Source organism: Branchiostoma floridae, chromosome 2, assembly GCF_000003815.2.
Source record: "Branchiostoma floridae strain S238N-H82 chromosome 2, Bfl_VNyyK, whole genome shotgun sequence".
NCBI lineage: Eukaryota > Metazoa > Chordata > Leptocardii > Amphioxiformes > Branchiostomatidae > Branchiostoma > Branchiostoma floridae.
Genome location: NC_049980.1, coordinates 18,609,912 through 18,633,544, shown reverse-complemented (window position 1 = coordinate 18,633,544; position 23,633 = coordinate 18,609,912). Strand labels below are relative to the sequence as shown.

The 23,633-nt window shown below is 41.7% G+C and overlaps 1 protein-coding gene across 1 annotated transcript in view; it reads right to left on the bottom strand.

Annotated features, from left to right (window-relative positions):
* Nucleotides 1–23,633, bottom strand: part of LOC118407736 (sodium channel protein type 4 subunit alpha B-like) — a gene marked incomplete in the record, with an annotated part of 58,292 nt that overhangs the window by 27,458 nt on the left and 7,201 nt on the right. Inside the window, 4 exon segments of the mRNA XM_035808256.1 lie at nucleotides 816–910; nucleotides 1,330–1,458; nucleotides 1,837–1,917; nucleotides 6,730–6,860. Of these exon segments, the coding sequence (XP_035664149.1) occupies nucleotides 816–910; nucleotides 1,330–1,458; nucleotides 1,837–1,917; nucleotides 6,730–6,860 (436 nt within the window).

The window sequence follows — 23,633 nt, the reverse complement described above, 5'->3', positions numbered from 1 at the left end:
GAGCAGAGCATTCACTATTGTTATCAATCCTGTAAAGGAAAGAAAGGTACAACACGGACATATGTTAGCAATGAGACAACTCAGTTGATGCAGATACGCGTGATAGACCCTGTTCTGTACAATGGGGATAGACATCATTTAAGTCCAGGTCAGATACAGTATTGTTACACGTGATGTTGATCACTAAGCCATGGTTAAACGTATCAACTTAATTTGGCTGACCAACAAGGATGTGTCCTAATTACAAACTGTTGATGAATAAATAATATTCGGCAACCGGTCATTCTACATGTCTATACGTTTTGATACGCCTGATATGGGGAACAATCAAGGGTTTTGTGGATAGCCGTTTGTATTGATATTTTTGATATTCTATATGACACGGCGCACAAATTGATATCAATATATAGACGTGATGGAATGTTTTGCCTTACGATTATGACCACAACAGCATAGCAATGTGTAAATGACAATGTACTAGCTTTGTGAGATTTAAAAGGGCATATCACATCACATCACATCACATCACATGATGGTCAAATACAATGATTTGTTCTCTATGACACACACTATGAATAATCTAACAAGCTACTGAGACCTTACCGACAGAACTCCACACCACGACATGTATACGTAACTTTCTCTACCACTTATTCCAAGAATGTCTGTACAAACCTGGTACTATTGATATGGTTTTGAGTGCTCTCAGGACTCTGAACGTCCTGATGCCTGTCAAATTTCCTAAGTCAGATAATGAAAATGTGACGAACCTGAGTGAAAAAAGGCATAAAGTGGGTTACGCATTTGGTACAAACCTGGTACTATTGATATGGTTTTGAGTGCTCTCAGAACTCTGAAGGTCCTGATGCCTGTCAAATTTCCTAAGTCAGGTACCGACAAGGTGACGAACCTGTTGAAATAAATGCACCACATGGGTTAGATGTATCCACCACGAGGCAGTGGATTGTGTTTTGGTGTTGACATGATGTAGGTTTTCTCACACAGTTCTAGATTTTAAAGTTATCTCGGATAAGAAGTGACATATCGCCTAACAACTTGCTTAGAAGATAGCTTGTGGCGTCTTCCGTCCAAATTCAGAGTGAATGAAATCAAGTAATAATGTAGTCGGTTTTGTCGATATGATCAAGTTTAGAACGCGTCTAGTCTGGACTCGAACAAATGTACAACGATATGGTCGCACTGGATGATAACTGTACTATGTATATTCTGTAGAAGCCTGATGTATCATTATCAATATCGTCACATCCAGCCTAGCGACAAGGAGAAGCCTTGCTGTGTATGCAGCATACAGGTGGAAGAGGTACTTACGCTAAACATACTACTAAGAAGTCCAACCAATTCCAAGGATCTCTGAGATAGGTGAACTTCGTGAGGATAAATCCTCTTGCGATGATTTTGACAACCATCTCCAAAGTGTAGATCCCTGTAAACACCCACCTTCGAGGAGATACAAAGAGACGTTAGGTGTCATCAATGATTTACATGCAATTGTAATCATTCGGATGGTTGTTATCTTCAGCTAGTTACAATGTAGACAAGTTATACGTACAAATTCCACAATAGACATTTCACAATTCCAAGCGTGCATGTGCAGCCGAGATGCATTTTGGACAGGGGACTTACACTTGGATCTTAGACTACAATATGTGCACATGCGTGCTTAGAACTGTGAGCTGGTTCATATGGTACTAAAATGTTTGAGGAATCAGTTTAGGCTCAAATTTGAAGTAAGCTATTATCCTCATATATTCAAGTAATTTGAGTAAATTCAAACCAGTACTGAAAGCCAAGCATTGAGTTAAAAGAACAACTTACTCTGAAAGTTCAATCGGGGTCGTCAGGGCAAGAAACACGCAGTTCACTACAATCGTCAACATCACAGCAATGTCAAAAAATGTAAGATTATGTCAAGGAAAGTACCAATTCTTCAAATCAGCAACACAAACGCCTGGACCAGGCAACTCATTGCATCTTACATATATGGAAACAATGAATTCGAAGTTAAAGACATTCCCTGGGCTAAACAAATTTTCTTTCATCACATCATCATCTCAAATTTTCAAGAGTAAAAATCAAACGCAGTGCCATGTTGTCTGTTCTTACACAGAAACTTTAGAAAGGACACAAATGCGCACCCGTGTATCCAGCACGAGATGAACTCCCTTTGCGTGACACGCTGAGTTAATCCTAGAAAGGTCTACAGAATACGTAAAAGCCGTCCCCGTCCCACTGAGACTAGCGCAGACTCCGGGCAGACCGCACCAGTACAGGTGAATACCAGAACCCTTCAGACGGATGTCTCAGGAGATAAACTCCGACATCATGGGGCAACCTTTAATTATTGATAATGATTTCAAGGTCACCACCAGAACGCTCCCAGTCACTCCTGGGACCTAAGGCGTGTCAAAGCCAGTTTCAATCCTATTTTCGGCGCATGCAACACTTCGTTCTTTGCTATTGCTTCGCCCTTTTGAGAATATTTTCCTGATATGTATTTCGTCAGGCCATGATACAAAGACTGTGATCATTAGATGGTAACGACTGTAGCCGGAAGTAACATTGATGAGTTAGGTCCCGGATGCATCCGTTTTGATTTTTACATCATGAACGGGGCCTTATACTATACATGGTGAACCAATGCATTACATCTCTAGGTCCGGATTATGATTAGCCAATCTAAATTACGTGTCTGGCAGCTCTGCCATTGGTCAGGACCCTTCGAAGGGAGGGGGGCAATGACCATTTGTGTTACACAAACTAGGTTCGGGTGCACAGATACACAGGCTGCCATGCTGTACTAGATTTCAATTATGCAAAATGTATATTTCCATGGATGCAACTGTCTTTCAGATGACAAAAGCAGTCGGTACACTCCTCTAATTGAGGTATCCAAAAAAGTCGTGTTTGGGGGATAACTGAAGGAGGGGGGGGGGCATTACTGCGAGGGAGTGGTGCAATGATACTAACGACTATTGATCGCTTCTCACTTGTAATCCTGTCCTTGACCTAGGTATCATTGATGAAGACAACAATACCTAATCGATCGTACTGCACTGAGTGTTTCCATGACACAACATATCATCTACAAGCCGTATTGGTTACAATATACCGGGCTGATACCTGTGCGTACATTGCGGCATCTTTGAGACGGGCATACGGTATCTGATAGGTCATCTTTTTGTGCATCGCCGTTGAGTCATTAGCCTAGCTGTGGAAGAGTTATTGATGTAAAACGTAAGCACGAGTGAAATAGTGTCATACAAAACTATCTTGTCGAAAGTCTATACTGCAGCGACATCTACCGCTCTTTTATAGTTAGTACATGTAACCATAGTTGTGAAGCAGTCGATGGGCTTTAGAAAGTTATTTTAGGCTGTTAAAGCCCGGGAGAGAAGGGATTCGTGCGTACGTACGTTATAAGGCCCCCACTACATACAGTCAACGGGCTTCTGCTGTATTTGTTTATTGCCACAAGGTCGTCGATTTAAAAAGCGCGAAAAGGTCGAGCGTATTTTTCACATGAAAAGCTACCCCCGCCAAATACGGGAAACTTGTACGATGATCGAGAGGAGAAAGCCGGGCGTATCACGGCCGGTAATGTCACCAGCTGTGCCAGGGGATGAAGACAGGAACACATTGCGTCATTTATGAACCTCGTGTTAACTAGCTTATAAAACTCAGTTCAACATTTAGAATTTAGATGCTCGGGTATGCTGTTTGTTCTTTTCCATCAATGTTGCTTGGAAGTTAAGTATTTAGGCTGACCTGGGAGGGGGTGTGATGTGGGAGTCTTTTGTTTGGGCCTCAACTGGAAAATGAGTCGATAATAGAGCAGCTTTCCTCCTCAGGCAACACGTTATTTTCCATTGAACACCTGGGTAGTGAGAGAAATCGCCCGAAAATCCATACGTATTCAAAGGAGATATTATTTTCTCATTTCGAGGGTTGCTGGAGGATCAAGCGGCCTTAAGTGACTCTATAGAAACAACGGTGTTGCCTACCCACTTATCCTAGCGGCTATCCCATGGGCCTGGCGTAGGGAGGCTTCACCCCCCCCCCCCCCAGTTCCACTAGCTGTCCCACTAAAAACCATTGGCCTGATTCCGACAGCCGAATCCTTGGCTTATGCATCCAGCATACCTCTCCTCTTTTCAGTTTCTCACTGATAGAGTTCAAGTTGGGGAACGATGATCAATAACTTGATCGATCTTCACGATCTGCATCTACATGTACTTGACACTTTCAAGATATTGATTATAGCTGCTGGCCTGGTCATATGAGTAATGCCAATAAAGCCGGGCTCACCGAACATCAGCTTTGTGTACCATAATTCTTTAAAACTTCCCTTTTGTCGTTTTGCGTCAAGACGATGTCTATGTAAATAGAATTATTTGCTAACCGAGGATCTTGAACTTTGACCTATATCACAGTGCTTCGCGCCGCACTCGCAACTGTGAGACTTATTCGGGCATGAACAACATATACAGGTTGTTCATCATACGAAAAGTTTTTCTTCTCCCTACACTCGAACGCTAAACAACCATGTTCGTTTCCATAACTTTCTCGTTGCCATACGAATTGGTTTTAGAATTCAACACACATGAACATGTAATTCTGTGCAGCCTTAACAAGTAGTTTTAGACATAGATGAAAGCGATTTGTTATAATTCAATTCTGGTCGAACCTGCCGTGTACAGTGTCTGTCAGACCTGGTAATTGGTTGAACGTTGGCGCCGTCAATACAAGACGTTTGATCCTGTGGGACTGTGCAGACGATCCTTATTGGCTGAAACATAGTGGATACATGGCCTCGGTATTGTTCAAAGTCACGGAATAACGGAACTGCGCAATATTGTCTGGCATTGAATTGTCGTCTGTGATAACTTAGCTTGACGAAGTAAGATAGGCCGTGTGCCCCTGTCATTCAGAATATCCCCTGATATTTCCATCAGAGTTCTACTGATAGAAGTGTTTTATGATAAGTGTTTTATGATGTGTTATATGATTGCTGACAGTTGCGGCAGCAAGATCAGATTTTAGCAGAATTGTGTGGTTTAGAAGCAGCCGAATTGCCAAGAGGTCCCCCACTGTAAGTCCACTCTATACCTCAGCTCCCCTCACATTTCTTTCCTTGTTGCAAAAGAACGAAGTGCGGTACAGTTTTGATACGACGTCTTTTAACTGTCTGGAATCCTCATGCTGTGCAAATGTAATATTCCTCTGACAAACATGGGTGGCATGCCAATCCAAGTCTTCTGGTGTACTTCGATGCTGACGCAGCACAAACACATCCAATAGGGTTTGCGATGGAATATTACAAGTTTTAAGACATGACCACTCATGGGGTCGACACGGTGAGGTCTAAGGAGGTGAGGAGCCGAAAATTAATGAACCCGCGGCTTTCATCCATAGAATTAAATCAGTTTGGTCCGAGGTGATGAAATGTGATTCGGCAGAACGGAATTGATAATAAATTGATGATGAGTATGAAAGGGCTCATCCCGTATAGTCAAAGTCAAAACAAAACAATTCCTAAAGATTGATTTGACACCATCGTAGCGAAACAAATACAAGATAAAATAGAATAGAAATGAAATGAAATAGATGAAACGTTTGCAAAAGAACCAACAGTTTGTAGAGTTCATTTTGTTTTGCTTCTATATCTGTAAAGTCTATCTTTGTTAGTTCCTTGATATCATTTGGATTCGTGGCTGTACTTGTTCAAGAATTATGCATTCTCCGCGCCATATTCTGTATATGGCCTTAAATATTTAAAAATGATGCAAAGAAGGATTAATTAGAAGGTTAACATGATACCATTCACGACGTTTTCCTTACGACAGAATTATTAGGCCTTGATAACCACAAGGCAATTGCTCAGTGTCAACTCAATCCTTTTTCCATTCATTTCTATACCGTCTCACCCTTTACCTGTTCATGTAACAATGTATTGTGTTGGGTCAACATCCAAACACAAAAAAACAGAGTGTCTACAAGAACACATAGACCTGGATTTAAACTAGAGCTATCTACCACTCAAAAATCACGACTACGGTATATCCAGAACACGAGATATCAAAAAACGGAAGTTCCACTACAGGACCTTAGATGGTCGCTAGGGCGCTAAGTATGAAACCTGATCTTCGTTTTGCCGACCCCTACCCACATACCGAATATCATCAGAATACATCTAAGGCTTCTTGAGTTATACTGTTCACAGACACACAGATAGACAAACACGCCGAAATAGTACATGGTATAGGCTACTTGTTGTTTGTGTGCAAATGAAATGCCGCCTCGACAACATAGCATAACTCAACAGTCTTTTGTAACGGTTGAGCTTCATGTATTCTTGATAGAGGACTTGCAGCATCTTCTACAGAAGGACTAGTATTTGCACGACTCTTAAACAGTCACCAGGCCAAGGTTTAACCATCATCCCTTTCCTCGCTATTGCATTCAGTAAGTATTTGCTATCTGCCCTTCTGGCCGTTAAGAGATCAGATTGACAAATCACCTCGAAGGGACCCCTGCAGCATCCATCGGCGTTTGCCGGCAGTCGGATGTAGGAACGCCCGCAGCGGGCTCTATAGTACCGACATTGATGAATGATGCATTAGCCCTAGGCTTTACACTAGCAGCGGCCCATACATTTCTAACGAGATGGGGTGTGCTTTATAAGGGCAATGAAGCTTTGGAAAAGGATATCTATGTACAGCTATGTAGATGGCGATGCGGCGGAGCTTGTTGAATGGCGAGAAGATGTAGAGAGATCTGCTGGCGCTCATCCGATGGATGTGCCTCCTCCCGGAGAAGTGCTTGGAGACGACGCAGAACGTCTACAGAAACAGATTTAAAACATGTCTTACTTAGGATATAAAATCAAAGTACAAGATCGCATTCTTTCGATTTCTCAACAGATGTATATTTTGTTATATCACATTGCTACAAATGGTAAAAAGAAAGATCTGCAAAATTTTGACAAGAAAGCTACGAATCTCAACGCATGGAACATATCAAATGCTAGGTATATATTCTCTACTGAAATAAAAAGACTAATGAACTATTGATGGATAACTCAAGACTAATGTATCCATAAATACAGGGATCCTTATAATATAATTATTATGAATATCATATTTATGCGGTATTTGGCTAGTTGGAATGTTAGTAAGTACGTTTTCAGGTTATCGTCTTCTGAGACGGTGGTGTATGGTAAGAGGATTGTTCGCAGGAATAATTGTCTCACGAATCTCAGATTTTGCGATCTGCATTACCATCAAGGGTTTCAGATCGCACATTAAGTGAGATGTTGACGGCACAGCAGGGATGACTTCTGATTTATCACAAACGAGGCCGTGATACGCTCTGCCTGTGTGTAACGACCTCCCACTCATGTGATCTGATCGTTACAGCGACTACTAAGGGAGGGGAAGAGAATGGTGCAGAAAAACGACAACTGGAGTAGAGCGTTTTCAGGTGATGCCAAAGGGACATTTACATGGACGATGTACATTTGTATTTCAAGCACAAGAGTTGTCTTACAGAGATCTTCTGCCCCATCCATGTAACATGTCTCTCCCCCTCTCTCTCTATGTATATAAATGTTTTTTTTCTCTATACTGACGCTTAGATACATATTTTTTTAATGGTCTTTAATCTATCGTAGGCATCTGTATGATGGTAACGATTTTAATTCACAACTTATAGCTCATTGCTGTGATTCCTAAATGTAGTCTGATGGGATTGTTCCTGGTTGCTGCTACCCATAACTCAATTTTTTTACATCTTCCACCTTTTCACGCAAAGGAGAAGCCTACTCTTCCCATGAGTCACAACTACAAGACATGTGGCTGCAAAACTGCATCTCGTCTGCTCGAATAAAGGTCTTTGTCATGTCTATAAATCATTACCTTCTAATGTTGCACGGAAGTCAGGGCCATGCACAACTTCACTGCAACTGTTTATGGAATACAACATTCAACGACTAGAATTGACTTAGTTTTGTACACGGAGCTTGTGCTAAGTAATCTCTCGGCACAGCTTGTCGGTGAAGCCGTGACGAATGCGAAACGAGAAGGTTGCTCTTTGCTACGATCTTGTCTGCCATTTTGATTCTGGTGCTTTGAACCTAAATGCAGCAGTAGCCTGTCCTGTCGCGGGCTGTTTGTCTCCCTCACGGCCCGGGAAGTGTTATCTCGTACACAGCACGTCACGCCTGCGCACGAACTGACGCACAAGAAGGTATCATACTCGTTTCAGGCGCCTTTAGTAAGCGAGTTAACAGCCAATCCAGGGACTCTTCAGACCGTCAGAACTACGTTACCGCTACTCTCCTTGTACCTATCGGGGAATACCGCTTGTTACGAGATTTAATAACTTGGGACACTACCTTAGATTGGACGTTTTCCACTTGCAAGTGATACCGTTCGATCATTTTCATCAAATCAAGTGCTTAAGACTAGCGGTACTTTGTTTCGCCCTTGAGTTGCTTTCCGTGACAAGGTTATTAACTACCCGTAGATCTTATTTGAAGCGTTACAAATGCTGTGACGTGACATCTTTAGAGACGTCTGGGAAATCATGTATGTAGTAGAGACTTGTCTTCAGTGTGCCAGCATTGACATATAGACACGTATACGAATATATAACTACCAGATATAGAGGATAAGCGGCCCCTATTTCCAAGTGCACAACCGTTTAACGTGACAACTTTTGTTTCAGTAAATAGTGTGCCAAGGCACTACAGCATGCCAATCTATCAAGTCATTTGATCTGCAGCCAATCGTAAGACAGTGCAACATTCCCGGAGCACCTGTTCCAATGTGGCCTAATCTGTTGAATCTCAGCGAAACTCTGTATTTTTATTCAAATATTAATCATGAACGAAACAGGAAATTCTAGACATTTTTGTCGAATGTCAATCTTACAGTTTTCAGGAGGTGTTTGTGATATGTCAATCATTTTTCAGCAACGCGTAAGTAAGTTATCTCACGAAGCGATCGTGATTGGCCGTCACACTGGAACAAACGATGTAATCCTGGTTGATGTCTTAAAAGCTACAGTTGAAATACCCAATAGCATTCTGCACACGAAACTACGTTTCATACGTCAAAAGCGCTCTCCCCGATTGAAAAAAACCCAGCCTAATACAGCAAACAAAGTCCTGTCTAGAATTCGACAAATTATCCCTTCTCAATGTTGGAAAACGGACTTGACTGATGACAGGTTTGTGGTGTTTAGCTCCTGGTGCTTGTCCGTAACATTACAAAAGGAGATGAGTTGTCCACAAATCATAGACAGGAACGGGGGTTTGACAAATTGCTAGTTGGGGGGAGGGTGGTGGGGGTGGTGGGGTTCAGAAGGTTCAATTATACGGCACAGCAACTACGAATAAGAATATCGCTGAATTTTTGCAGATTTGTTCCGAACACTTAGGTATTTTCATTCGAAGTGTAAGTTCCAGAGGTGGATTTTCCTCCTAGTCTCCTTGGTTTCTGCCCTTGTTTGACTACACCTTTCTTCAAAAGCCGGACAGGTATAACAGATATTGTTATCAGCGGCGCCGATCTGAAGAAAACGCGGAGAGAATCTGACCATGAGTCAGGGCTATAATCCCGTGGCTATAAGCTTATTCCCCCGACTTGTTGTGATATCTTTCCCCGCCTTACTAGTGCTCTGCGTGGCGCCATCATATTCATCTCTCTTAACTCTATCGACCCCTAAGGCCTCCCAAGTTTAACCGATAAAGAAATGAAATTTAAAAAAGGAAGAAAAATCGAGAACTTCACGACCGTTGACGCATCACACGTAGGTTGAAACCTGGTACTGTTAGTTACGTTAAGTCACAACATCAAAACAGCTGGGCTGTTTTTGTTGAAACCGCACCCTTTTCAAAACCACTCGCCTTAGCAGTAACGATATTGTATCAGATACTCTTTTGTTTTCAAATGCATGTGTATAAGTTTGTCCGTTAGAACGGAAAACAGGATCTAACCACCTGCTTGCACACACAAGCAGCCATTCTAACATACGCTAACGCCACACTAGATCATCTACTTCTAAGGAAAGCTTGTCGTGCCCCCTTTCTATATAGAGGGGTATCTGTAAAGCCCTGGTGCAACACTAATCAGCATTTATATTTGTTTGTCATAGTTTGGAACGATAACTCCGCCTGCTATACCCCCACCTCTGGAACTCTGTTACCGGTGCAGAAATGATTATGATGGATTTATAGTTGAACCGTGTCATCATAAGACCAACTCCACACGTACACGTTGAGGTTAAGGGGAGACAAAGAAGGCAATACAAAGATATGGGTTGTAAATATTTCATCTCTATAAGATATGCGCGCGTAGGTTTCGTATTCTTACATTGTCCTTGAATGGAATTTGTATGTGGCACAAATCTCGTGCTACCTTCTGTTTGATAACAACGAATTCATGAAATAAACATACAGCTACTTTCTAACGCCGTGGAGTTCTTCCTTTTTTCGACAACATCACAAGTTGACTAACGTTTGTAGCGAGATCAAAGATCTTGAAAACACTACTTAAAAACCGTAAGAATCAGAAGAAAGCTGTTGAAGCCCTAAAACAGATCACTTGTAAATGCCTTAGTCGTCTGCCGTATGAAATGTCTGAGAAATAAAAGATCGTACGTCTAAGGGAAAAGGCTGTTCGACAACTTTGTAGGCACGAAACTATGCCATATACTTTTATCATAGCTCATAGGTCATAGACTTGGCAAGGGATCAAATCTAAAATCAAAACGTTGAACTTTTAGAATTGTTCCTAGAACAGCCGTTTCGAAGTAGAGACCATCCCAGCGACACTGTTTCTTGTGACAATTTAGCGTCGACATTGTTTAAGTCGTCATCTCTAAACACACCACACACACACTCATCACACCCAATAAACATGTTACCTCTCCATCGGTATCTCCATAGTACTCCAACTTAAGATCAGGCCATTTAAAGACAGACATCTCGGAGAAACGTCTGACACGGGTCGTACGGACCACGGGTGTTCTATGGAACGCCATTCGGTAGCGGCAACGGAACGCCATTCTGTACGTGTACATATTCTCAAAATGGCGGCATGACAAACAATCGTTTCCGAGGATAGAGCAAACCTTTTCATCATCGAACAGACACATGATTTGTCTTCTGTTGCTGTACCTTTGTTTGGAAACTGACGTCATGGTAGGTAAGGGATGGTGCCTTTACATGATTTACTACTGACGACTCGTAGCACGTGGCATAGTCATGAGCCGTTTCTTTCAACCCACTTTGGAATATAAACAAGTTTGTTTGCAGCCGACCAACTCCCACCAACCAGCCTCGTACTAAAGGGCATTGAAATGCTAAATTGCGTTAGCCATATACGCTACGTGAGTGAAAGTTGGTTGCTATCCGTCCACCACTTGTAGGTCATGTATTTTGAGAAAGAGGTGTCTACCTAACTCAGAAAATCATCAAGTCGACAGATTTGCAGTAGACACTCTATGATGACCCACAGGCCTAACTTTCTAACAATCTGTAGCTTAACATTGAATTTCTCTCATAAATTACTAGTACATTGCATGAGTAGTACGCATCACCAGGTGTACAAATATTCTGCTAGATTTACCAGCTTCTCGCGGGGACGTCTCATCTGCTCATATTGTACCAGTTGATTTGTAAAACAAAATGGTGAGCAGAACAAATTTTTCTTGAACTGCGCCAGATTGCAGAGTATGATATGGTTCATCCTATTTCCACCCGCTTTAGCTACTCAAACAAGGCCAGGAATTCAGACAATCCCTTTGTGTTTTCAGTGCTTTTAGGACAGGCCATTCACTCTCTTATGTAGTTGGCTAGGAACTAATACCGTAATGAATAAATAATTGATTGACTGGTAAACGGATAAACGTTACTGTCACTACATCTCTCTTGACTGAGCAATATCATTGACATGTTTCAAAACTGGTTTCCATTCTGGGACGAGAGCTTTGGAGTGTCAAGCTTGTGTAGATTCTCTCGGCAAAATGTCCGCCTTGTTTTTGAAAGGTCAGCCAATGATAACTCTTTTTGACGTGCTACATCATAAACCAAAAGTAGATTCGTTTCTATTGTGTATGACGACCTTTCAACTCTAATGGGTGGTGGTTTTCCGTACATTGCTATTTTGTATAGATTGCTAAGATGTAGTGAATAGATAGTTGACAGGAACGGTAAGCCATGTGATCACTGTCCTTGGTACTGACTAGTGTTCTCCTACCATCCGCGCATGTTCGTCCAGTCACGTATCCATGATGATTTGACATTAGGGCGCTAAACATGGCATCGACACCATCAACTACGATGTCAAATCGAAATGAATCTGAAGCTACAGAATAGAAACCATAAATTACAGGGATAACGGTAACAGTAATTCATCACTCTCCATGCACAAATCGATGCTCTATTCCGTGTACAGCATGGCCTGAATGAGTTTCTAAGTTGCCTAAAAGGAAACAGTAACAGACTGTAAAGTATTTATTTATTTATGTTAAAATAATGCAGACACAAGAGCTGGAGTTTTTGAACGAAGTGTCGTTTCTGTGTCCCGTGGAGGTGTCGCAACGTTACATTGCATGTGTATTTACAGTGGAAATGGCATTCTATATTGCAAGAGCATGCAATTGATCAGTGAAGGTCACTCGTTGACAGTGACACGAACTAATGCTTCGCCATATTGCAGTGTGTAACGTTACAAGTAATTGCAAAGATAGTCTATCCTCGCATTGACACAAGAATGGCGATCGAGCGGTCCAGGAATAATGTATGCTATTCCTTGTCTCCACGCGATCGCATCAAACCGCATACGTATACGGACAGAGAAGCCGTGGGGTCTCACAAAGCACGCTTACCGTACACGTAAAGGAATAACTGATGACTGTGTGCGTCTAAATATAGCTCGTCGTATAATTGGATTCAAGACCTAAGACTCACGCCTTGATCACTTTTCACAAGTTACCGTAGAAGTTCGGTACGTTACGAACCACCTTCCCATATTCGTTTGCGCTGAACCTACCTCTTTACATATGCAGGGCGGTCGTCTTCACAATGGGACTTCTCTTTTTGAAACAGTATATCTTGGCAAGTAAAAGAGACATGTATGAAAAAATAGGACGAATTGGGCACAAAATGACACGTGTTTTTTTATCCGGACCGATGACACCTTTGCAATCCAAAGGGTCGATCGAAAGCTCGGACAAATTAAATCCCTAAATCGATAGTGGCAATCAAGAGTAACCAACTGTGTCGTCCTCAGTATAGTCTCTATCATTCTCGCTATCAAACAAACGACACATTCGGGCACCCCATCGCCTCTTCGTTCCTTTGAAATTCCTCTCGGTTTCCAGATAAGACCTTCCACAAAAGGAGCGAAGTCGTAACATTAAGGTTACCCAAGAAAAGACGTATTCAGGTTTTTAACACATGATTTCGATCGATAAGGCAGAGGGACGTGTATTCCATGCATTAGAGGATTTCCATTTTTTTCATCCCGTTTCCTTCGCCGCTAGAAAAATGTTCATAAGTACAATATGACAGAGGAATGAGATTGCTCGTAGAGCTAGACAGATGGACAACGAATGATAAACGAAGCTTGCAAACATGTTTGATGTAGCGGTAAATGCCACCATAAATATTCATAGAAACAGATCGAAGCGCGGAATATTCTACCACAATGAACAGTGCATCCCGGAAAGGTTTTACTCCGGGAAAGTAGTGTTCGGCCTGGCCGAGTTTGCTCTCATCAAGAAAGAACATTACTCATTACTCATTAATGTAACGTTCAAAGTTAAAACCCTATCAACTGTGACATGACCACACTGGTAGTAAACTCTGGAACAAATCACGTAAACCACAATCATAGGAAAAGATCGACTGTTACGAAATGGAGTTAAGCTAGCGACATGCAGGAAATTTAGATCAGTAGCAGTCTGTACATAAAGTTGGATGATGCTACAAAACAACGGTCGTGTTCATGGAAGGCGACAGCTTATGTTGCGAGATGCTCCATTGGGTGCTGCACCTTTGCACTTAACGGCCAACGCATTCACGATCAATTTGAGAGATCTCATAGTCAGCACTGTGTGATTGCTTCAACGATAAATGAGGAATAGTAAATGTATGAAAGCTGCAGACAGATCCCCTGGTTGTTTATTTTGCTATATTATAGGACACAAAAAGCTATGCGCTAGCAAAGCTGTTGGTTAGGCTTGAAAAAATGTTGTTTTCTGTTTGGGGTCGGTAGGTAGGATTATCTTTTTTTTTTACTTTGGCCAAATCTTTAGGGATACAATACAGTTTAACAAAGCAAAACTGAAATGGCAAGCTTTCATTTTCGACATGATGTTTACAAATGTGTGAATATTTATAGCATTCATTAGATAGGTGCATTGCGCATCTGAAAAACACGTTTTTGGTTCAGATCAGCCCATTCCAATATATTGGAATGCGATTGGCCATCTCTGATGACAACGATGAGACTCTTCGCTTAAAATGCAAATTTGGCACCAACATGGAGGTCAAAACCTACCAACATGGCCGTCAACACCTTCCTACTTCATTGATATAAACAGTGAGTAAAACACCCTGTAAGTGTTACTCTTCGTATGGATAAATACACAGCCAGAAACGTACTTGTGCAGCAAATTCTTGCAATATTGTAACTACTAGTGTTGCATATCTCAAATACTGCAAAATCCCCGGTCATAATTCCATCGTACGTCATATGTTTGACAGTAAATTGCTGGGCGCCATTTTCTGTAACATAGTTACGTCCTTCCGTCCCTGTGCTCCTATTAAGTTCACCTACGGATCGTTCAAGTTGTATATCAAACCCTTAGGTTGTGAACCACCAATTCTTTCTTCATGCAGAATTTACAGTTATCGACCATATTTCTCATCAAGTGTCGCCCTGGACCGTGAAACTGTCAGACGACAACGGGCCCTGCCTACAGTTTTTATGACGTTCTGTAAATCTTCGCTGATGACCGGGCTTACCTATTAGGCATGCCATCGATTCTTCTTTACCTTCACCAAGAAGACAATGTTTTCAGTGCGTTTGTTTTGTGTATGTGTATGTGTGTATGTCTGTGAACAGCATAACTCGAGAAGCCTTAGGTGGATTTTGATGATATTCGATATGTGAGTAGGGGTCGGGAAATGAAGGTCCAGTTCGATAATGGGTCCCCTAGCGGCTTTCTAAGTTACTGTAGTGGAACTTTCCAGTCTGTTCCGTGTTTGATATTTCGCGTTCTGGACATGACGGTGTCGTAATTTGTGAGTGGTAGGTAGCTCAGGGCAGAGAGTTCGGCCCCTTGCGAGTTTTTTTTGGAACTGGAGCCAATTGTGTTTCAAACTTTGGACGAGAATAACTAAAGAACGTGTTGACGGATTGTCATACTTTTTGGCATGTAGATAGCTTAGCTACGCGATCACGCAAGGTATTAGGTCGTGGAACTTTAGTTTCCATTGCCTGACCAGGATTTGAATCTCCGCCATCTTGAATTTCTTCAAATACGTGTATCCAGCATGAGAAAGTGTATCACTCCGCTGATGTCATCAGGCACATGATCAAATGTAACAGAATCATAACGTAGGCGTTACATCTAACCTCTACAGTCCAATCCATTCTTGATATTATTTTAGTTAAGGTATAGCGTAACGTATTTTGTAAGGTATATTTTGACATGTGAGCCTCAAAACATACGTGTATAAGCCTGAAGACTCATGAAGAGTAATGATGGATATCGCTAATGGAGATGGGAACTAATACAACAAAAATTATGTGCCTCTGAAAAAGGCATGATCATAGCATGTCCACAAGATACCTCCTAAGTGGAAGGCCTGCCATACAAAGATGCTTGTTCTTGTGCTGACACCTATCCACACCAGATATCATACGGATCCATCCGCGATTTCGAGTTATGCATCCACTAACCCACAGAAAATAGAACCCTCCTGGTAAAGGTAACAAATTACACAACAGCTCAGTCACTCATGTTATTTCTAAGTGGTGCAACAGTTTCTAGGGCACACACACAGAGTATGTGGGACTCCCCGGATCGGCCCCCTGATGGCCCATGGATGAGTTACCACGCCTCGGTAGCCTCACTTCCCCCTTCCAGCGTCTAAACGAAAATCAATACGAAAACAACCCGGTTCCAACCCCGGAAAAGGGACTCATCTCTCTGAGTGAATTACGTCTAATTTTGCGGTGAGCGAGGACATTTCAAAACCTAATCTAAAAACACAGAATCAAATCTGTGACACTTTTTAGGCGAAATGTAGACGTTTGCCCGCGAGACCGACAAAGCTATATGGTCATGGTTTGTGTCCATTTGAGCCTTGAGACATGTATGGAGTGTGTGTTTTATGTACACGCACACACACACACACGCACACACACACACACACACACACACACACACACACACACACACACAGTATATCATGTCACATTTTAAAGTAGGTTTCTGATCCAGAAAAAAGCCTGTGGTACAAATACATGGTGCTACATCAATTCATCAGAAATGAGGAATGAAAACCTGAGTTCTACTTTCAGATAGAATAGATACTTTTGATTTATGTATGCCTATCGTATGCTGAATGCGTATGTCAGATGCCTGAGGGTATCTTGATACTGCAAGCTTCTGCACCTGCTACACTCTCAAATCGACAATTTACGAACTGTAAAAGTAGCATGCGCACCACATTCGTCCATTTACTTTCACACGAATCACAAATTACCATCTGCGGATTGAATGCTGAGCAACTGCCTTGACATATCAAAACATCTCGGGCCTATGGCTAGTTGAGCATATGTGTTAATGCTCTAAAACATACGATATTATTCACCGTCGATACCTTCATGTGTGAGATAGCAAGGTTGGGCCATATACATGATAGATAATTTGTACGTGTTCTGTACACAAGGCAGCCTAAATGACAAATCGATTTCCATCAGCAAGAGACGTCCTGACATTGACACAGTGTTGTGATGGTTGTGTTATGGTGCCCTTCTATGTCTAAACTATAGTTTTTATGATCGATATTGCGCTGGCAGCATTTACGTTGATGAGCGCCAGGAATATCAACTGAGTTGTTACCCGCTTGTTCCACATCACACAGTTAAATAGTGGGAGGGGCAACAGGGGACGGGACGCCATTGTATATTAGGGTAACAATGCAATATGGAAACCAGGTTGTTTGGTTAGGTACTTGTTTTCATACGTTATACCTATAATCTGCCTCCCCTTGGTAGTTTTCTGGAAAAGCATGACGTTCCGTCTCAACCACCGGTCATGCTTCCAGTTCGATAAAAGCAAGGACGTTATATAATAGTAAGAGCTAGAGAGATTCTTAAATTTCAATACTCGCACTCGTCTTGTCAGTGCATTGAATCTGCAAGGCGCAGAATCTGAAGATACATTTCCGATGGATGTTCATTCATCAAATCCACCTGTTACAGGTCAAGTCCAACACCCCTCATACGGCTTTTAGTGTCCGCCAAAGCGTTAAGCATGTAGAATAACGGCGCCATTTATCCAACGGTGTACTCAGAGATGACTACACGGCTTGATAGGCTGCCAACCGACAGGACAACCTTTCAGCGTAGCAAATCCATGAGAGCGGGTTATTGGCGCGCGGTGATAGAGCGCTTCGTGCGCGCCGCGCAGTCAGAAGTAACGACTGGGAGTGTCGCGCCGAGACGGATAACAGCAAGGGCCAGAGGTCGGTACAAAGTTGCGCCGTCTCCTGCATGGATATCACGGAGTCCAATATCCTCAAGGAGTTTTCTTGCATCTTAAGGGCTATTCATTGCAACATCAGAAGACATCATCTAACATGTCAATAGTCCAACCGACAGTTTAATCTACGCATCACCATGTCATTATGTTTACCACGTGATGAAGTTCTTAGCCGTTGTAGCGATAAGCTGACAGAAATGTATATATGGCCATACTACAGCCTGCATGAACAGCGACGATGATGATAAGAAAATAGTAGCAGTCAGTTCGTACATATCATAACATAACTTCCAACAATGAATCATTGGAATGGACAGGCTTTTCAGCAACATTCTGCGCAGCAACAGGATGAATGCTGTCATGTTTTGTATTTGTTGTCTTGTCACTTGAGTGAGCTAATCCGTAACTGCCTTGTCATTTGAAAAAAAATCCGACAATACAATTTTTTTCTGATTGCGTATTCCAAAATAGTATATTAACAAAACCGCTTGCAGAGCATTATTTCAGGCACGTTATATTGCCAACATTATGACATAAACTGTTGACTTACAAAATTTATTTCGTTATACTTGTTGTTAAAAGAAAAGAGAACAGATGGCGACATTTGGTGCAGTGGATTACGAAGAAAATCCTCTTCTTCCCAGCACTTAATTATCCACTTATAGATAAGTCCATAAGACACAGAGAGAGGAAGTCTTTTAAATCTTAAAATACCATTTTCTTACAAGACATTTCTCTCTTGTTATCTTACCGTCTTCGGTGCTGATAGGCAAATAAAAAATGAACAAAACAAGCCACACGCTACAATTAATATTGGCTCTGTGTGAGATATAGCTTCAAATGCTGAAACGGAAACGTCCTGCTGATCTTGGCGTCGCGGGCAAGTTTAGGTGTATTTGTGATTGTCACTGTCCTAAAAAAACCGTAACCTCATACAAAATCCACATATATTAGTATTGAAACGGAATATGCCGATTTGGCATAGAGTATCAAGAAACAAATGCCACTTTGTATTCGAATATGCGCACAAAAATGTTGGTCTGTGATTGTTTCTGTCCTCAAAAACCGTAAGTAACCCCAGCACGTTGATAAATGGGTGCGCCGATAATTTACAGGAATGGAAAGTAATCCCCCCCATGGATCGTGTCCCCATAAATAACGATCACGCGGGTTTGGGGAGAACAATTTTCACTGGAGGTATTAATGAAGACAGACGGGCGTTTGCGGTCCCTCATCAGATCACAACCTAATGTGTATGTGTTCGTCTTGCCATATATTTTACATTTTATCTGCAACATACCGATAAATGAGCTCGATAGGAGCGTGGATATGTGGTGAACATAACGTCCTAGACCTTACTTAGCTTACGGTAGGAAACTTGGCGCAGTCATCCTCACCAGCTTAGGTGAAGCATGATAATTTTTCAAGTAGCTATCTATACTAGCAGCGCATTGCATCCTCTTACATTGCGCCGCCGGCATGGGTCCCCACGAAATCCTCGATTCTGATGGCACTTCAGAAGAAAGCACAAGTGACACGACATACATTGAAACTCATCTAACATCACCACATGACTGTGGAAAATTATATTTGTGGCAAAAATGGGAACGTTGTGCCACTATTGCTGTAGAGAAAAAGGAATGTGTTTGCCAACACGAAGGAACCGCTCAAATCTGTCTACTTGTTAGGATCATCAGTTAATATCGTCCGAAGAGGACCTACGTACGCATGCGCTAATGAGAGGTTACTGCGAGTCATTCCGTCGTAAGGGCATCATAAAAAGTCCCTTCTGGACCATCAGACTGAAAGTTATGTGTTCTTACATGGCACGACATGGCAGGGTTATGACAATCTAGGCATCGATTGGTATGCACATTCAGCAGGTAAAGGCACTATTAAGTGTTTTATTGCAACAGGAAGTACATAATGATAACTCACATGTGATGAGTTTTTAATTCCAGGAGCAATCTATGTATAACATCATGTACACCATTTACTATACATACACTGTATATCCATAGCTAATGAGATCGAGACCATTGCATACGTATATACAGAACTAATGTGAAAACAATAATAGTTCTGCTGTACTACCAAGGATAGTCACATACATGTAGATGCCCCAAATCGATTTTGATATATATGTTATCAAGATGTATCTTCATACCAAATTGCATCACTATCCATAGATTCATAAGTTATGTCGGAAACAGAGACACATAGACACACACCAAGAACTACACCTCCTTCACGGAGATAGCTCAGAGAAATGTTGTGGTGGGTGGTAAACATTTTGTGCCGCACCGTTTTTATGATGATTTTAAGTTAAGTCCACATCTTATTTACTAAAACGATCACCTATTCACTGAATCTGTTGGCACATATGATGATAATGAATATTCGCAACATTAAACACCCCAGGACCCCATCACATCTACTTGGATATTCCGTGCGTGTCTGAGTGTGTTCTCCAAATTGGGTTAAACATTACTGCTGGGAATACACGAACGTAAGTCGGGTCTTGTGACTCTAACGTTATCGGACACGTCTATACATTATAGTGACCTATATCTGTGCTTAATGCACTTTCCTGACATTTAGAGTGTGCATAATTGAACCACATCTGTCAAAGCAATACCAATATTGGTGTAAGCATACAAGTGCCGTTTCTATCCGTTCAGACAATACAATGCTATAGGCTCCCGCTGGGTTTGATTTGAGGCCGGGTGCATTATGGTCATGTTACCGGAGGGGTAGAAAAAAATTAGTTGGCTTTTCTTTACTTTACTGCTTGTACTTGTTTATTTATTTGCCCTATGTCTCTCCTTCCCTTGTGTATACATTCCCATTTTACGCTTGCAGAACTATAGGCTGGGGTGTTCTCTTGGGTAATTGTGTCTCGCGCGTTGCATGTGGATTTCACTCGAATAACTATCCTGAGATTTTCGATGTAAGTATCATATTACTCTCATTAAAACGGTATTGTCGGGTGTGAGACTCACTCAGGTTTGTACCAGCCAACCAAGCATTCTCGGAACCGAATTCTTACGTTCTAAACAAAAGAAAATCTATGTCTTCTCATGTGACAGCCGCTTTTAAGGAGGGATTCTATCAATGAATATAACTCCTTTCAAGCCACCAACCAATACTAATGTTGTGATGTATTTCTGTGGAAGATGATAAATGTTGTGAGAACAAGACGAAAGCCATGATGGTGCACGTAATATACCTCACATCAAGTCGTAAAGACTGGCGACGGCTTTTTACACACTTCAATGAGAACGGGTCTTTGAAAGGTACCTGGAGTCTTTTAAAATCTACCTGTTGAAACGGTAAAGGCGTTTAGAAGCGCTAAGGTTGTTACCAAAATTGACTTGAATTTCACAAAAGATAGATTTACGAAAGTCGTACTACTTTTAACACATCTACCACCGGTGTTCACGTTTTGTCACCTGCTGTTTTGTTCTTACAAATAACGCGTCAGCGATCGGCACAATGTGTTAGAATAAAGGCGAATCCATCTTGTATTATCAATGAAGCAATGTGATGTCTTCATGATTTATTTTAATGGCCATAAATCAACCAAATCTCGGTCACCACTAACTTAAATGCTGATATACCCAAAGGGGCAATACTCGCGCATGTCCCGACAAATGGGCCAGTTACCATGGAGACGATGTAAACATTGTCATATTTAATTACACAAGGTCGTTATGCTACAAAACTGTCAAGATACATATAATCCATCCCGTTTGTAACAACATAGCGTAGCGATGGGATAGCACACACTAACTGTTCAAGAATACAATACAGACGACAGAGATGAAATGCTCTCGGAAGATTCTAGGGATCACCTACCGAGTACGGCATCTAGTCAACGAAACATCGGTCCGTACAAATACAACAGTACAGAAAAAACAAGAGTGCCATGTGTCACGGTCATCGGGACTAGAAAAAACTATAACGCATAGAACCGTCCAGGGAGGAGGAACGAACGGTACGCAACGAAGAAGATGGGAATGTAACATCAGAGAATGGACAGGCACGGCACCAAGTGAAACGCTGAGGAAAACAGAGAAGGAATTCGAAGGTGGAGAAAACATGTTACCAGATCTGTGGTGCCCCGACGGACAAATAGTTAGACTATTATGAGATGAAGACTAAGGGTTGTAATTGTTAAGTAAGATTTATCTAAAGTTGTTGAGCTTAAACGTTGACAAAAGCGGTGGAAATGTTCGTTTATGATGTAGATCTGAAGGATGTATGTTGTGGATGTCAGGGTTAATTTTCTGTTTTAGCTGTAGCAGTACGACTCGATGTCTCACATTTGATATATGGAATGGTCATCTCTTTTTAAAGCATATTCGCCGATAGATATATGTAAAAGCTAGGGGAGAAAGGGGGAAACATTGCGTCGATAAGAACCAAAAAGGGTTTTGCATTGTTTGTTTCTTTTTTTCCACAACAGGCAGCCCTCTCCTAAATCTCGGCTTACCATAGCCCACTTAACAACTGTTTCGTCCACTTATCACACTCCATTGGAGAAGAACGCGTTCAGCAATGTGAACGATTCCTCTTATATTTTGGGTGGATGATTGTCTGTAGAACGTACGTGACTATGTAAACAAGTACTCTTGGAGTGGTATCCAAAACCGCTAAGTGCTAGTTGGGCAGCACTTGGCATGGCAGCAGAACTGAGCTGTATTATCAAGCGAAGAGGTCTTTCATCACGATTGACATTCAGCACTACTTTCGTAAATGAGTGATGGTAAGTGTGCTCATCATCATGAATAGGTGGGACAGAAGAAAAACATGGGTAAGGAGGAAGCTAAAAATTTAAAATTTGCTATGTTTATTATACGTAACCCAGAATTGAGTGGTTTTCTGTCTCAAAGCAAGGCAGGGAGCTCTGAAATTGACCTACACATCTCTATTCTACCAATGGCAAGTTCCATCACCTATTAGCGTTCATAATTAAGGGCGTTGCTCGCAAGACAATGATGGGAATAATCTTAAATTTGGTGGACAATGATAGAAAGCTTCATATATATAGCATTTCCCGACAAGGCCCCACTTTCCGAACACCCCCCGTAATGCTACAGAAAGATGCAAAACGCCCACTCACAGATCTGTCTGATTGACCTGTGTACGGGCGGGGCGGTGAGCAGGTTTAGTGAGAGAATTTGTTACCGCGCGGTTTTAGATTGAGTGCGCCACTCGGTCTCTCAGGTTTCGATCTAGATAGGGCACTGACAGCCTGGTCCGTAGGGAGCATTGTAGACCAACACGCATAACGGCTTCTTTAGAATCTTCGGAGACTAAGAGATAACAAAATTTCCCTTCGCAAACGCTGACATCTTAACGGGCTCACTGACCAGCCACGTACATACCTATCTGATTTGAATTATAGAATATCGAACAAAATGTGACCCAAAACCGGAAAATAGCAAATAAGCAGATAAGGCATACACGTTCACCATGCAAAATCGATAAAATATCTTAGTTGATTTCTGCTGAGAGGTAAATAATTGAAGTCCAAATGGATCGAATAAACGCTCTCTCTCGTCGCTTTATCGTTAAAATTAATGGATTATTTTCCTTGTACATCGGAGTTCTATTTTCAGCTCTATATATGACCTAGAGGTCGATTGGCCTGATACATCAGCTAGCTGCTTGGGACATTGGACGACGTCATGATAGGATCAAAAATCTAGTTGTTCTTTTTCCCTGTTTTTTTCTCAACCCGCTGGAAGGCCCTCATCAACATAATAATCCCATAAAGAATAATGATATGCACGTTTCTTTCAACTTTTGTGTCAACGTAATGT